General features: G+C 41.0%; 1 protein-coding gene across 5 annotated transcripts in view; it reads right to left on the bottom strand.

Moving 5' to 3' along the window:
* Positions 1–12482: 12482 nt before the first annotated feature.
* RBPJ (recombination signal binding protein for immunoglobulin kappa J region) overlaps positions 12483–15845 on the bottom strand; it is a 213822-nt gene continuing 210459 nt past the window's right edge. For all 5 annotated transcript variants that reach the window (XM_032853771.1, XM_032853803.1, XM_032853779.1 and 2 more), the window contains 4 exons: positions 14846–14986; positions 13683–13838; positions 13013–13116; positions 12483–12860 (listed from right to left, as the gene is read on the bottom strand). In XM_032853771.1, coding sequence (XP_032709662.1) covers positions 12545–12860; positions 13013–13116; positions 13683–13838; positions 14846–14986 — 717 coding nt within the window. In that variant the 3' untranslated portion in view covers positions 12483–12544. The remainder of the gene's footprint in view (positions 12861–13012; positions 13117–13682; positions 13839–14845; positions 14987–15845) is intronic.

Genomic DNA, 15845 nt, shown 5'->3' on the forward strand with positions numbered 1-15845 from the left:
AGGGCTAAGATTTATATAATATTAAAATGGGAGTGCTGCATCAATGGGGAAATGAGACCAAACTGTCAAACCAGAGTCAACGAGTTATTATTTTTTATTAATTTATGGTAAAATTGCCTTATAGCTAATTAGTTATGCAGCAGAGGTGTCCATGGCAAAGATGGTTGTGGCAAAAATAGTGGGTACTCTTTGAGACCTGGAAACCACCAATGCAAAGGCCCTGAGGTGAGAGCACGTTTGGTGAGATCTGGGAAAGACTAAAGAAGTCAGTGTGTCTGGAATACTGTGGGCCAGGGGAGAGGGTGAAAGATGACCACCAACAGTAGCAAGGCCGGTGACCGTCATGAGGAGAACTTTGGATTTTACAATGAGCAAGATGGGAAGTCAATGGACAGCTTTAAGCAGCAGAGGGACACATTTTCAAAGAACTCCTCTTAAGGGGGCCTGGGGTGGGGGGTGGCGCAGGGTGGGCGGAAGGAGCAGTTAGAAAGTGACTGTAATAACCCACGTGACAGCCAATGGTGGCTTGGCTCACAGTGGTGGTGGTAGAGGAGATGAGAGGTGGTCAGAGTTTGAATATATTTTGAAGGAGTTGTTGATTAGCTTTTCTGATGGACCACATGTGGGATGTGAGAGGAAGAAATGAATCAAGACTGACTTCAAGTTTCCTCCCTAAGCCATTGGAAGAATGGATGCACTGTTTACCCAAAAGGGAAGATGGGCTGGGGAATGGGGAGAGGTTGGGACTGGGGAAGGGGGGGAAGGTGTGAAGGGGGGAGGGAAGAAATCGTGGGTTAGCCTTCGGAGATCAAGTAAGCAGTTATATCTACAATTCTGGAGGGCAGGCAAAAGTCTGGGTGAGAAAGAGGATGTGGGTGGTCATCTCCCTCTAGACATGGGATGGAGACAGGTCACTGTGGGGAGGGTGTAGTCGGTGAAGAGGAGGGGACAGGACTTTGCACTGGGGCTGTCCCAGGTTTGCAGGCTGGGGAGATGAGAAGGAGCTAGTGACGCAGACCGACAGAATTGCCAGAAAGCTTGGTGTCCTGGAAGCCAAGTAAAAGAGGGTTTAGAAATGAGAGAATCATCCCCTGTGGCAAGGAAGTCAGGAAAAGGTTGCCCAAAGTCTTAAAGCAACACTATAATAAAGCACCTTCCACCTTGCTCAAAAAAGGTGGGTTTGCAAATATTTTTCTTCAACAGCTCAGAAAACAAAGTGCTCATATGTTTTAACGTGCAGGCTTTGGTCTTTTTAAGTATCTCCACTTTTGCTGCACAGGTTGGAAAGGGAGACATACAAAAGCATGGTATCAGTATGCCCTGGGCTCCAGTGCCTGCGGTCAAGTCTTTCTCTTCCTGTCCATGGAAAGCCAGACTCCAGATCTGTGCCCGAAGCTCTGCTCTTGACACTCAGCCAGGGTTCAAATCACAGGACAGAAAATGTTAGACATTACATTCCAAAGAGACCCCTGGCATTGTTAACACATATTCAGAGGATGCTAGTGGCGTTGGATGGTAATGTGTGTGTGTCTACCTTTGGGCTAGTAATGGTTCTGGACCTTCCCTCCTGCCCCCTCTCTGCTTACCTTGCATCTACAATCTTCTTTCCTGGAGGGAACTTGGATACCGTCGATGTCATTTAGATCTAAGATCACAGGGAGGGGAAGAAAACATGGCCTTTCGAGATCCAGGCCACAGAAAAGTGTCTCTGCTGGGCAGTTTGGCTGCTTTGAGTGAGGATGCCACTTGTGAAGGTTGTTGTCATAATTAAGTCTCTCTGAACTTGCAGAATTGCTCATGAGTAAGGGAGCTTTAAAATGAGGGGTTTGGGTGTTTTTTTTTTTTTCAAACCAAAGATACTTTAAACGCAGAAGTTGTTCAATGTTCCTCTTAATTCTGGGTACGCTGACTTCTTAGATGCTACAAGGCTCTGGGGTTTCTGACACATTGTCAGGTCAGCTCCTGTGTATCTCAACCATAAACTGCATGTGAACCTTTCCATTTTTAGACAGGCCACATGGTCGGCCCTATAAGAAGCATCTGCCTAGCCCATTTGCGGTTCTGTATTGAGGCCTTCTCGAGTATAAAGAGAAATTTTAACTCTGCTTAAAAAACAGTAAGGCTTGGAGAACCTGGCTGGCTCAGTAAAGCGTGGGACTCTTGATCTTGGAGTTGAGTTCAATTAAAAAAAAAACAAAACACAAAACAATAGCACTTCTTCTAAAACCATTATTAGTGAGTTCATAGTGACTTGGAAAATACTGATGTTAAACACAATCCCTTTTATGGAGTAAAGATGCACTTTACTCATTCTGTGAATCATTCCCATTTCTGTCTGGAGATAGAGGAGGCCCTCGCTACTCAAAGTGGGGTCTCCAGACAGCAACACCAGAGTCACCTGGGAGTCTGTTAGAAATGCAGGATCTTAGGATTACCTGTTCCCCTCCCTTGGTGATCCCATCAGGCCATGGCATTAAATAACCATCCACCGGGGAGGGCCTCCCAGATGTGTATCTATAGCACAGACTGCCCCTAGAACTCCAGACCTGAACACCTAACAGCTCACTTGACATTTTAATGTGAAGCCTAATAGTCATCTCAAAATTATCATACCTAAAATTTACTCTGGACCTCCCCCTCCCCCCACTCCATCTTCCATCTTCCGAATCTTGCAAATGGCATCTCCATTCTCCTGACTGCACTCCGTGTAGGGGAGAGGTCACTCCCAAATCAAACCAGTAGGGGTGGCAGGCCAGCTGCTGTTTGGGCTTCCTGGGTCCACCTGCAGAGCTGCCCCAGAGTCCCCCCAGTCTTCACGCAGTCCTCAGCCCCGGCCTCATCCCTCCAGCTAGGTTGGCTCTCTGCTCAGGAGGGACTCTTTCTTTCTCTGGAAAGTGGGTAGATGGGAATCTGGAGTCACGGCCGCCCTGCTGATGGAAGATCCTCACACCGAACATAACCCACTCAGTACCTCTTGGATACAACAGTAATCTTCACCCACCTACACCCCAGGTCGCTGCCGGGCTGTTGCGATGGTCAGAGTCCATGATCTCTGCCCTCTAGATGAGTGACGTTTTCAGGCTGAGCCCTTACTAGGAAAATACATGTGCACATGTAAATAAACAAGCTTCGTACCCACATCTAGCCCCTCTCTGCTATAAGGAAAGCTCTATGTGAGCAGATCTTTCATTTGTTGCATCTGCAACAGCAAAATTAGCGAATTCCACAAAGTTATTAATACTGAGTGAGGGGCAGAGGCCAAGAATACGAACAGGTACTAATGGAGGGTCACTCCATTCTACAAGGAAAGACAGAAGGCTCAGAGAATGTTTTTCCCCTAACAGGCATGGCTGGACAGTCTACCCATCTGACCCAGGTAACCTGTCATATTTATAGAATACTATGTAACAACCAACTCCCACGCCCCACTAGAACCCCTGGCCCCGTGACACTGAAGAACTTGCCCTTGACCCCGCACACCCAGACTCTCCCAGATCCTTGGCTTCCATTAGTCCGAACCCCAGCACTTCTTACCTGTTGAAATCCTGAACTCCTCGCTCTCTGAGGCTCTGTTCAAATGCTACCTTCTCTCTGATCTTTTGAAATGTCTTAATAGTGCCCCCAAGCCCTTATCTACCCCAATTACCCAGGGAGGGTGGGCCTGGGTTTGAATCTCAGCTTTGCCACTTAAAGTTGTGGAACCCTGCAAATGACCCTTGCCTTTTTCTTTCTTAATTTCTTCATCATTAAAATTAAGGTAACAACAGCAAGACCTACCCATCAGGACATCAGTTAGAATAAGAGCCTATTCAGGTTAAATCAAGCGCTGAAGGGAAACGAAATGGTAAGGATAATGGGTTACCTCTAGGAACTAAAGAGCAGGAACTAGTTAAGTTTCAGAGAGGGGTGAATTGGGACTGCTCCCGGTTCTCTTTGGGTGTCTGCTTCACGTTCCCCATAAACCAGTCATTTTGCATGATAGTTCCTATGTCAAAACAAGGCCCCTGTGATCTCCCCTTTGCTTCCTGCACAACCATCTGCAGAAGCCAAGAAGTTCCTTCAGTGGTCCTGAGTCTACCAGTTACCACGGAGGTTAATAAAAAAAAAAAAAAAAAAAAAAAAAAAAAACCCACAAAAACCACAGTTCCCAAGAGCCCATCCTGTGGAAGGAGCTTTATAAAAGAAGGCTAAAAGGCCAGACGAGATGGGAGGGCTTTTCCTAATGTGGCTCATGATCTGAGCATCCTTCTCAAAACTGCCTATTAAATTGGCTCATAGGAATTGGAGGGATAAGAAATGTTCTCATGTAAAGCCGATAGCAGAGAGAATACACTTAATACATTTAATTACGGAATGTATTGTTTGTAGCCCTCTAGAGTGATTGCCTAGCTGTTCCCCCATCCTAGCAACTTCAATTTCCTTTGGGGTAATTATCTCTTTCCCTACTGATTGTCAGCCCAGGACTCATCACAGGAACCAAAGAGCCTCTAGAGATTTCTCTTAACTGACCTTTCTTGTAAATGCACAGCGAGTGCCTGTGACCTAGCCTCACATGACCAGTTGCTGTTACCTGCAAAACAGCAAAAACGGTTGAGACAGGGAGTGCACAGGGGCAATGGCTCCCAGAGTGCAGACCCCTCTGATGAGGCAGGCTCCTTAGCCCACAGGACTTCTAATTCTAAGCATGACTCAGGGGTCCCTTCAATCCTGTGGGCTTCCGCTTTTCTTACAAAACCCCCTTTCCCTGGTAACCAGTCTTAGCTTCTGACTTTAAAAACTATTTTAAATCAAATAACGGCTATCACAGTGAAGGTGTACATTTTTAAATCTTTGAGGTATTCAATGCAAGAGTCACATCTCTGTTTTCTTGGATGAATAAACAACCGGGCTTGAGGACTAAACTCACACTGATCCTGAAAGTCCCAAGCCAAATGGACTCCTGAACCTGACTGAGGACCACCAAAACAGGTTTCTGCGCTTTGAGGCTAAAGAGAGCCAGGACCACAGCTAAGGGCTTTTCATTTGTGCCCCTCCTAATAACTCTGTGTCACTTCCCCCCACTTACCATGGGACAAAGGAATATTGGAGAGCTGCAGAATCAACCACCCAGACAAGTCACTGACAGAACGGTGTTGATGATTTGAGCACCAGTCCCTCAGGTCACGCTATTCATGCCCTGGTCTCAGCGCTGGTCTTCCTGGCCAACGCAGTAGGTCCAGAAACATGTGAAGTTAGAATTGACTACTAAACCTATTAGACATGAAGACCCATTATCTTCACCTGGAAGTTGGAAAAGGTTTTGGAGTGTACAAGCTCATTCTCTCTAGGGTCATGAAACTCAGCACATTATTTACATGTAAGGCTTGGAGGGGGACTAGCCAAGAGGTCAGCCAGGAGATATTAACATAGTAATAGTAATAACAATAAAACACCTAGCAACTGAATAGCACTTTTGAGTTTATGAAGCACTTTTAACCTAGAACTACGTTTGGATTTTTCAACTTCTCTAGGGCTGTTTTTCTCAACTACAAAATCTGACGATTGAAATAGAGAACAGCTGTTCCCTATAAAGTTCATTAAGACAGAACTTGTCATGGAACCACTCCCTAGTAACTTGAGTCTCTCGATCCTTTGGTAACTGGGGCTTGGGAAGTCTACTGTGGAGCTTGGGAGCAGGATCCGGGCCGTTCTCTTCATCTCTAAAATAGGTATGCGCTCACAGGGTTGTGGTGAGGATTACATAGCGGCCATCAAACAGTTTACAAGTGGCCAAAATGACTTCTCCCAGTCCATTCACCATCTTAGCTAACTATTGAGAAAGCCCAACCAAGACTTGAGATCCTGTAAACCCAAACACCGTCATCTAGACAGACATCCAGTATGTCATTTAAACTGTAACCCAGGTTTTTAGGATGAACCTGCTATGGGCTGTATCATGACCCTGCCTCCACCCATCCATTCATGTTGAAGTCCTAACTCCCAATAACTCCCATCTGGAGATAGAGCCCTTGGTAGGTAATTAAGATTAAATGAGGTCCCAAGGGTGAGGCCCTAATCAGATAGGACTGTGGCCTTCAGAAGACATAGAGGTCTCTCTCCCCTAGGAGCTACTGTGAGGGTGCTGGATGCAAGCCATTAAGAGTTGTCACCTGAACCTGACCATGCTGGCACCCTGATCTGACTTCCAGCCTCCAGAATGGGGAGAAAATCAATTCCTGTTGTTTAAACCACCCAGTCCTTGGTATTTTCTTACGGCATCCTGAGCAGACTAAGACAAGTCCTTAGTGGAAATTTTCAGAAATGGCCACACCCTGACTGAGCTCAGAGCCTAGACCGTTACTGGCCATTTAAACATTCCCACTTGTCCTAGCAAAGTCTAACTTCTGGCAATATCCAGAACTAGGGATGGACACATTCGTGTTTCTAAGCGAACAGCTGCAAGTCCCATTATCCTTCAGCTCAAGTTCTTCCCCCAGATCACACCATTTGCACCTCTGGAATCTACCAGCAAATTCTCAAGCTCACAAACTCTCTAGGACATTTAGTGATTAAAACAACACTCACTGTCCTCAGAGTCACGATTATTTTTCCCCAAAACTTTTCATATCATCTAAATATCTGAATGCCATATTAAGAATTTAGTTATCATTACTTCGTGTTGTGTGATGGGAATAACAGAGAAGAGAGGAAGCTTGCAAGGAGAAAAGTTAGTTCTAGGTAAAAGGTCCGGAGTCCTCTGTGGAAACCACCTACTTACCACCTCTTTACTCCTTTATATGACGAAGGCAGGGGTGCTTCCAGATGGAAAGTTCGGGATTTAAATTACTAGTGACCCTACTCTGTCCAGCACCAGTAGAAATTGTCAAGCAGATAAAGGTGCCAGAAATGACTGACCTACACATCTGTATGAGTAAGTAAGGTGGCAGAATTTAAGAGATAAAAATCAAGGACTACAATCATGCCAGAAAGAACTTGATACAGATCTCAAATTCATACTTACCTTTAAACATTTTTTCATAGGATACCACAGTATAAAGTGCCAAAAAGCAAAACATACTGTAAATTCCAAAAGTTATATCTATGTTTGGTCCGAACAGTTCTGGTAGTCAAAACCTTCTCCCTTTTCCGTATCAGAGGATATTTATCTGCCTTTTCAGTGAACCAAGGTAAGTCATGATTTCTACGTATGTGAGTGTAACACCGTTAATTCAACTATTTATTGACTAGCTCTGTGCCAGGCACATAAATGACTCTATCCTGAACACAAAGAACTGTGTGTACGACTGACTGTCCATTCTTCCAGGCATTTGGCCTCACAGTTTAGGCTCTAACCCTTCGGTCAAGATGAGTCACTTCTTTACATACCTCAGCTTCATCCATCTCCCTCATGATTTCCTAGCACTAAACTTTTTTTAGGGTTTCTTCTTAGTCTATCTTTCTAGATTTTTTTTTTTTTAAAGACTCCCTTCTGTGATCATGTATCACCAGAACCTGATGTAGCTTGCCCTCTGCATCTTTGTAAATGGCAATCACCTAGGGGTTCAGTGACAACAAGAAGAAAATAGACTTAATGGATCTTTGGTAAAATTGCTTAGAAAGGGCTCACATACTATTTATAGCAAGGAATATATGCTTATTACTCTCTTCTAAATTCTACATCAAGTAATCACTATCAATCTCCACCTTTAAAAGCTTCCAACTAAATTGTCTCTTATTTAAAACAATCACTAATTTTAGAAAAAGAGGTCTTTAGTAAAATTCTTGGTAACGTATTTTTTTCTCTTGAGAGAAGTCAGATAAAGAACTTGCTATGACATAAAAAACATGTAACATCTCCCTTTTACTTTGTTTCCCTATTAAACAAAGAATGCTCTCTCTGATTAGGAGCCCCCACTAAAAAGCTTAAATCAGGGGCGCCTGGGTGGCTCAGTGGGTTAAGCCTCTGCTTTTGGCTCAGGTCATGATCTCAGGGTCCTGGGATTGATCCCAGCATTGGGCTCTCCGCTCAGCGGGGAGCCTGCTTCTCTCTCTCTCTGCCTCTCTATCTACTTGTGATCTTTGTCAAATAAATAAATAAAATCTTTTTTTAAAAAGCATAAATCATCACTCTATGTTCTTCTATATGGCAAATCAAATAACAACTTTATAGTGGAAAGCAAGCTGTTGCTAAAATAACACTTTTTAATCTTGTTGAGAGCAAGCAAACAGTTGCAAATCCCATTATCCTTCAGCTGATATAGCTTGATACATTCCTGAACTGGGAGATATTCCTCTTGGGCCCCCTTCCTTATTTACAGGAGGAAAAGCCCTGAAACTCTCTCTCAGAAGCCTGACATAGTTAAAAACACTGAAAAGGAAGGTCAGATCGCTATCAGTCTGATATGATACAGATAGCAAGCTAGATTTTTAATAGACAAATTGTGATATGTAATTTAATTGTATATGAAGTGTTCTGAAATCAAGAGGTCATACATGCATCAGGCACATTCAACAGAAGACTTTTACAATGGTTTACATTTCCTTTTTATTTATTCCTTGAAACTGCTGTATTGCAGGTTTCTCATGGATGAAATATGGAACTGAGCAGATTCCTTTTTCTACAAAATTATGGTATAAACTTGCTCAATTTTCTATCTTATTGCTAATAAACCTTACAGGCGCACAGTTTGTAAAATAAACCCCTTAAGGACTGAATGCGTAGAGCATGCTGCAAGGTACAAGAAATAAGCTAAAAATGAGCATATAAACCTACATCTGGACCAACACAGTACTGAATGCTGGCAAACATTTATCACAACACAGGGAAAAATTAATAAAAGGAGATACAGTTCAGTCCTGAAAGGGTTAAATAGAAACCCTAATATATTATTGTTTCTAATCATTCATCCCACATTACAGTGCTTGAAAACAAAGTCAAAAGTCTGGCACAGAAAATACACACATTTGTTCAGTACTCATCAGAAAACACAGCTGCTTTTGAAATCAGAAGTAAGTAACTTGGTTAATAATTGAAGAGCATTTTGTTTAAAAAAGGAACCCCTCCCCCCATGGATTATCTGGTTAAACATGACGAAGTTTAGTTCTCAGAAACTGCATTGGGAATATTCTGTGAGGGCACAGATGGTACCAGTTTTGTTAAAAAAAAATCACACACAAAAACTAACCAGTTATGATCGCAAATAAGTCTGTGCAGAAGAGTGATAAATATTTCACTAACATATAAATGAGGATGCCTTTAGTTGCCACAGTTGAAGAAAAGTCAGCAGCAGGTTAAATATTATCCTAGTGTTCAATTCAGAAATCATCCAAAATCAAAAGGGCATTCTACATTTAAAAGTCTTTAACTTGCCTTCCCAATGTATGTGATCAATTCAATGGAAATAATGAAAACATACCAGATCACAGACTCAGTTTCTAGCATATTTTTAGAAATTGCATAGCTCATGAGAGCAGAAGACACGCTTCTAAAACAGAATTAAAAAACAAAAACAAAACCCCAAACTCGACAGTTCTCTACTTTAACTGAAGCGTTCACGTTTCTAAGAGAGTCATTATGTGGAAAAGGACCAGCATCTCTAATAATGCCATTGGAGGAGGGGCTGAGTTCTTCTATAAACAGAGGACAAGGCTCCTATAAATTACACACTGAATGATTCACAAATCCATGAAGATTTTTTTTTAAAGCAGCTGACAAAAGAACTACTGATAAAAAAGAAGCTACAACAGACAAATCATTTCAGTCTTTAGTTTGTGGTATGCATAATGGCATAAAACAGCAAGGGAAATGCCTGTATAAGTACATTCTTGGACTTTTCAAACAAACAAAAAACAAACAGGAAAAGGCTTTACAGTCTAATATTTCAAAATCATCTTATTAAAAGAAACAACGAGCCAAAATAAGGTATAATTAAATAGTAAAAAAGCGAAGTTCATTTTTAATAAAGCCATAAACTTGAAAAATTAATTTGAGCTGCAAAGGTAGGTAAGGAATCGTTTGTTCTTCCAAAATATCTCATCTGTTACCAGTTAATTTAACACAGTTTCATAACTAAATACCAAATCTGGGAAGAGGAGGAAACTTGTGGCCCATTCAAAGGAAAGCGGCACTGAAAATATTTCCACACTCCGAACAAAAAGCACTGTGTAAAGACTACTTCCGTGACACAACATAGAGGAATAAATACTACTCGGAAATAAGCAAGTTTGCAAGGAGAAGCTAGTAAGCAGTTAAAACAAAGAAAGATAAGGCCACAATTCTGCCCTTGATCACTGAAACAGATTTAAAGTGTGAGGCAGGGTTAGCTTACAGGAGAAGCTAGTGACTGGAGCAGATCTGAAGAGAAGGCTATATAGAGAGAATAATGCAGCCTGTGAGTAATTAAAAAGGCTTGCAGTAAGATAAAACCATAATAACTTTGATTTAACCACTAATGTGTTTTACAAATGACTTCCCCCTTGAAAACTGAGGAAAAAGTGATTTAGAGAGGTTAGGAGTCGTTATTTACAATGACATAGTCTGAGCAAAAGAATGAGTGATGAAGACATCTTGCAAAGTTGGGGTGACTTAAAAAAAGCTACTAATGAAATGTTTAAAAAGTCTTCCAATGAAAATGTTTTCAAAATCGCCCAGGACACCAGAAAAGACAATGTTCTATCTGGAAACACTGCAGGAAGCTAATCTTGCATTCATAAGGTACTTGTGGCTCCTGTTTCATGGGACAGTAAAAGCTTACCACATTCTAGAGGTAGTTTTTAACTCTAAGAAGGATGATTGTATTACTAGACTGTGTCCTATAAGTTACACACATGGTTCCTGTACTAAATGTAGCCCAATGAGTTGGCTGCAATTTCTAAGAAACTGAACAAAGGCATAACCGAAGCGCAGGAATGGAAGCAATGTGAAACTGGTGAGTCGAGCATATGAGGCCGACACACAACCCTGAATGCTACTAAATCTTAACTGAATGGAAAAGAAATGTTTTGAGTAGGAGACATTTGTGGGGACACTCAGTACTGGGAAAGAGAAGACTAAGAAAGGCAGAGAAATATGGAAAGATAAATTACATTTGCAGTTTTATAATCTCACAACTATCTGTTCTAAAGTACTGTCTTCCAAGCTATTTTAGTTGGTCATCTATTAAAAGCATCTTGTTTTAAGGTTACAATGATGTTTTGACCTAAGCTACCAAAAAAAAAAAAAAAAGAAAAGAAAGAAAAAGTAAACACATGCTTTTGCTGAGATTTTCCTCGTTATACAATAAGGGCACCACCTACCAACTGGTAGCAAATACATCTCATGATATTTCTTTCTTTTTCTTTTTTTTTTTTTTTTTTGTCATATGCCCACAAGGCAGAAAACACCCTGCTGAATGAAATCACTGGGAACATTCCAAGTTCAAAATAAAATGTTTAACTTACACATAATACAAGTTATGTACAAGATCAGGGAATTGGGGTGGGGGGGATAGGGGAAGGGACCTGAACAAATCCTGGAACACGGAGATACATTTATGCATGGGAAAATGGGAGAGAACACTTCAAATACCCAACATGTTCTGTGCCATTAATTCCTTAAGGACTAAATGGCCACATTTAATTCCACATAAATGTTAGACCCTCTTGGAATACCACTATAAATACCTTAAAAAAAAAAAAAAAAGGAAAACAAGACAGTAACTACGGGACAGCGTCTGTGAACAGAGACAAAGTTCATGTACATTGCATGTATTGCAGGCAAGGCAGAGGCATTTTTTTTTTAAAGCTTTTGCACAGACTTCATATAATCTTAAAAAATATGCGGGCCTTTACAAGATCTGACTTGCTGAAATCAAAACAATTTTGACTCATGAAAGTCATAAGACATCAGCTTTTAAAAAAAAAAAAAAAAAACAACCAAATAAAAAGAAAAAAGAAAGAAAAAAAAAAGAATAGTTCCAGCCTTAAATTTAAAAAACAAAACAAAAAACCCTGGAAGAATATGGTAATTAGATTAAACAAGTGTGGTCAGGCTTGGAACTTGAATGTACTGAAGAGTGAAAGCTCAAAAGGAGGCGGGAAGGAGAACAACCTATTTGGTAACAAAGGTGTACTAGATACTGTGATATAAAAAAAAAAAGGTATGGTGAAAATGTACCTTTTGCTAAAGCTTATACAAGTTCCTTGGTCCGTAGAAACTATGTTAGATTTGTGTCCTCTAGTTTGATTAACTTTTATTCCAGCCACATCTCTATTTCTTGCCCATTTAAACAAAACCAAACAAAACCCAATCAAACAAAAAGAACAGCTTAAAAAAAAAAAATCAACTTTCAACAGTTTGCACATTTCCACGTTTTGCTTGTCTGTTTTACTGTGGCTTCTGCGCTTCCAATCAGCACTTGTAGGTAATGGGGTTTTGGAACAGTATCACCTGGTATGAAAAGTTTTCCCAAGAAACCACAAAAGATTGTTCATTTTTTTCCTTTTTCTTTCTCTCTCTTTCTCTCTTTTTTTTTGTCAACATCTTGCGGCACTCCAGTCAGTTTAAGTCCTAGCAAAAAGACGGTAGTTAGGACACCACTGTTGCTGCAGAGGATGTGACACTGGTTGAATTTGTGCTGACATTTGTGTAACTTCCCTCGCTGTTTGTGTTTGATTCATTGGGGGGCACTTGGCTTGAATTGGCTCGAAGGATTGCTCCTGCCGCACTGCAGTGTGGCCGTGGCCCTGGTTCTGGTGTGTAGGTAAAGGTAAGGCTGGTGGAATAAATGATTCCGTCGTTACGGACCAAAGTTACTGGAACCTGGACTGGCTGTCGGACCCATCTCCAACCTTCTCGGAATGCAGAGATGTCTGGGACGACACAGAGCATACTCTCTCCACATCTGAGGGGGAAACAGAAATCACTTAGAAGCCATGTATGTTTTAGAACTAGAACTTAAAACAGGTTGCTTGCTACATTACAATCAATATCAAGAAAGAGTCTCATGTATCCATGCCCATGAGAAACTCTAGATGATGTAAGAAGTTTAAGTACCTGTACATAGTTTCAGCTTCTACATCCCCAAACCACACTCGTAAATTTGGAGTGAAATTCTGTCCTGTAAGTTCAAGCATGGCTACGTCCCCACCGCCATTCAACTGAAATTCACAGAAAATGAGAACAACTGTTGAGAAAATTTTTCATTTGTCATTAAAGTACACAGATTAGCTTTTCATTTGACTGTGATTTGTGAAAAGAATCAATTAAACTCTTCTTTTTAAATAACATGAGGGGTATCTGGGTGGCTTAGTCAGTTAAGATTTGCCTTTGGCTCAGGTCATGATGCCAAGGTCCTGGGATCAGGCCCCATGTCAGGCTCCAGCCTGCTTTTCCCTTTCCTTCTGCCCCCTCCCCCCAGCTCGTGCTCCCTGCTTTTTAACAAATAAATAAAATCTTTAAAAATAGATAAATAACAACATGATTATAAAGACAAAGTGAGCTAATCACATCTCAATGTAACATTCAAGTAGATCTAAACTTAAATTTTCTTGTATAAAAGTGTGTTCTTTTTTTTTTTTTTTAAATCAACAAACGATGTATTAACATCCCCGAATCACAAGATTTGGAGAAAAATCAAATTTACTGTGAAATAAAAATCACACCTAGTCAGAGCTGGGAGCAGTTACAAAAAGCTAAAAGTCAACTTGTGAGTAAGTGGACTTACCTGAAGACTTTCTACAACAGGCACAGGGGTGACTGGGGCAAGGACAGGGCCCATCCCCTCATAAAATGTATACTCTGCCTTATCTGTACTAATGATTGTCCAGGAAGCTCCATCATTTATCATCTCTTTATTTGGTTCTTTTGGGCATGGAGTGGCCTTATGAAGAAAGAATGTTTAGAAATGGATTTTTATATACATTGCAGTATAAGACAATTTTAATAAGGTAGCACTCATATACTGGAATTAACGGGGAGAGAGTTCGGTACAAATGTATGAACTTCCCAAACACGGTGCTTTGACAGTCCCTAAATAAACACAGAATATTTAATATGGCAACCTCACATTCAGCAGTTTTTATTAGAATATGAAGTATTTCAATGACATGTTATATACCTTTCATAATAACCATTTGAGAGTACACCAATATCTGTATAATTTCTTTAATAAAAGATCAGTATTCGTGATGTAAATAACTACTTAAAACTCAGATCCCTGAGAGAGAGACTAGGAGCCCCTCAACCTTAAAGAGCAGTGAGAAACTCATGCACTTTCAGCAGGGGGGAACCGAGATGTGAACTGGCACCCCCCAGCCCTACCTTGAAACACCCAGACCAGCCCATCCGCTCTGAGCTGAGAAGAACGGCTGCACGTGGCCTCCAGATGTTTACAAGTGAGTTTCCCATGAAAGATTAACTATCCTATGGAATCATCTGCCCATGTCATAGATGTCCTCATGAAAGACTTCTGAGTGAATGTAGTGAAAAATCAGCTTTCGAAACATCTTGTCATTAGTATCTAGGAAGATCCCAATGTAAATCGGATAATTCTGAACCCTCCCCCAAAACATGCATGTATCTATCTACAATGTCTTCATGCAGTTTCAGGGGATTCACCAAACACCCAAAATCTACCTCTGGAAGATCTAAGGAACTTTTCGATTCCCAAACCTGGATGGTCAAGAACACTTTTATAGTTCCAAGTTCTTCCTTGAGGTATAGTGACTGCCATGTCTCAGGATCACGCAGCTTAAGAACCTTTGGACTTGAGATAAATATCTGAAAACAGCTTCATGTACTTGGGCACAATTAACATTAAACAAGTTTTAGGTCTCTATGCTGCTAACCGAAAGATGGCACATTTTTACCAGTAATTTTAAAACATACCTGAAACTGGATTATTCTTTCTTGAGAAAGGCACAAGTACATTCTTTCTGTATCCTTAAGGTAAAATGCACATTTATGGAGTTGTGACACAGGGTCATCTGCATCCAGTAATGCGGTCTGCTTATCAACCTTCCTAATTATCTGTATTTCAATAATTAGAAAAGAAGAGGTCATCACATGTGGAGAAACATTGAGAAGCAATAAGGCGAGGTGTAAAAATACTTTCAGATCACAAGCCTGGTAGAATGTGGAAGCTGTTACCATCTTCCATGAACACCTGAAAAACAGGGCGGGCAGATACTTGTTTTCCAGATCACTGCTTTTCGAACTTTGATGTGCATACAAATCATCTGGTCTTGTTTGAATACCACAGATCTCATAGGGGCCTAACAGTCTGCATTTCGAACAAACTGACAGCTGATGTTAATCCTACCGGCCAATGGACCACATTTTGTGTAGCAAATTCAGTTGACTTTTCCAATAATATATAATGACATTAAAGGAAAAACCGTCTCTAAAGACCACTGTGAGTATGCTAGTCAGTGCAGTCCATCAGCTAATGTATCTGTTTTAAAAACCTCAAGTATCATTTTCCAGATTAGGAAGTGGGCTCAGAAAAGTCAGGTAACTTGCTCATATCACCTGGCTAGAAGCTGAAGGACCAGAGTGTGATTCCATGGCTGGCTGGCTGGCACAAAAAGCATATAGATACCTGAAAGAGAATCCTATCAAGTCTGAGATGCCACTTAGTCCACAGAAGGTAATCACTAAGTGTTTGATGATTATGAAGATGATCACTCCCCAAAGCATACAAATATGTTATAGAACTATTTCTCATCTAAAATCGAAAGTAATGAAAATTCTTCCTTGACTACGTGTCCCTCTCCCCCACTCTCCACTCCATTTCTTAGCTCCCCTTTATGGCAACCTCTTCTTCCTCCTCACTGTCTAATCTCCTGAAGTAAACTCCAGCTTTTTGTCTCAAAGTCCCCACAACTGC

This window comes from Lontra canadensis, unplaced genomic scaffold, assembly GCF_010015895.1.
Source record: "Lontra canadensis isolate GAN:19392208 unplaced genomic scaffold, GSC_riverotter_1.0 scaffold1, whole genome shotgun sequence".
Classification (NCBI taxonomy): Eukaryota; Metazoa; Chordata; class Mammalia; order Carnivora; family Mustelidae; genus Lontra; species Lontra canadensis.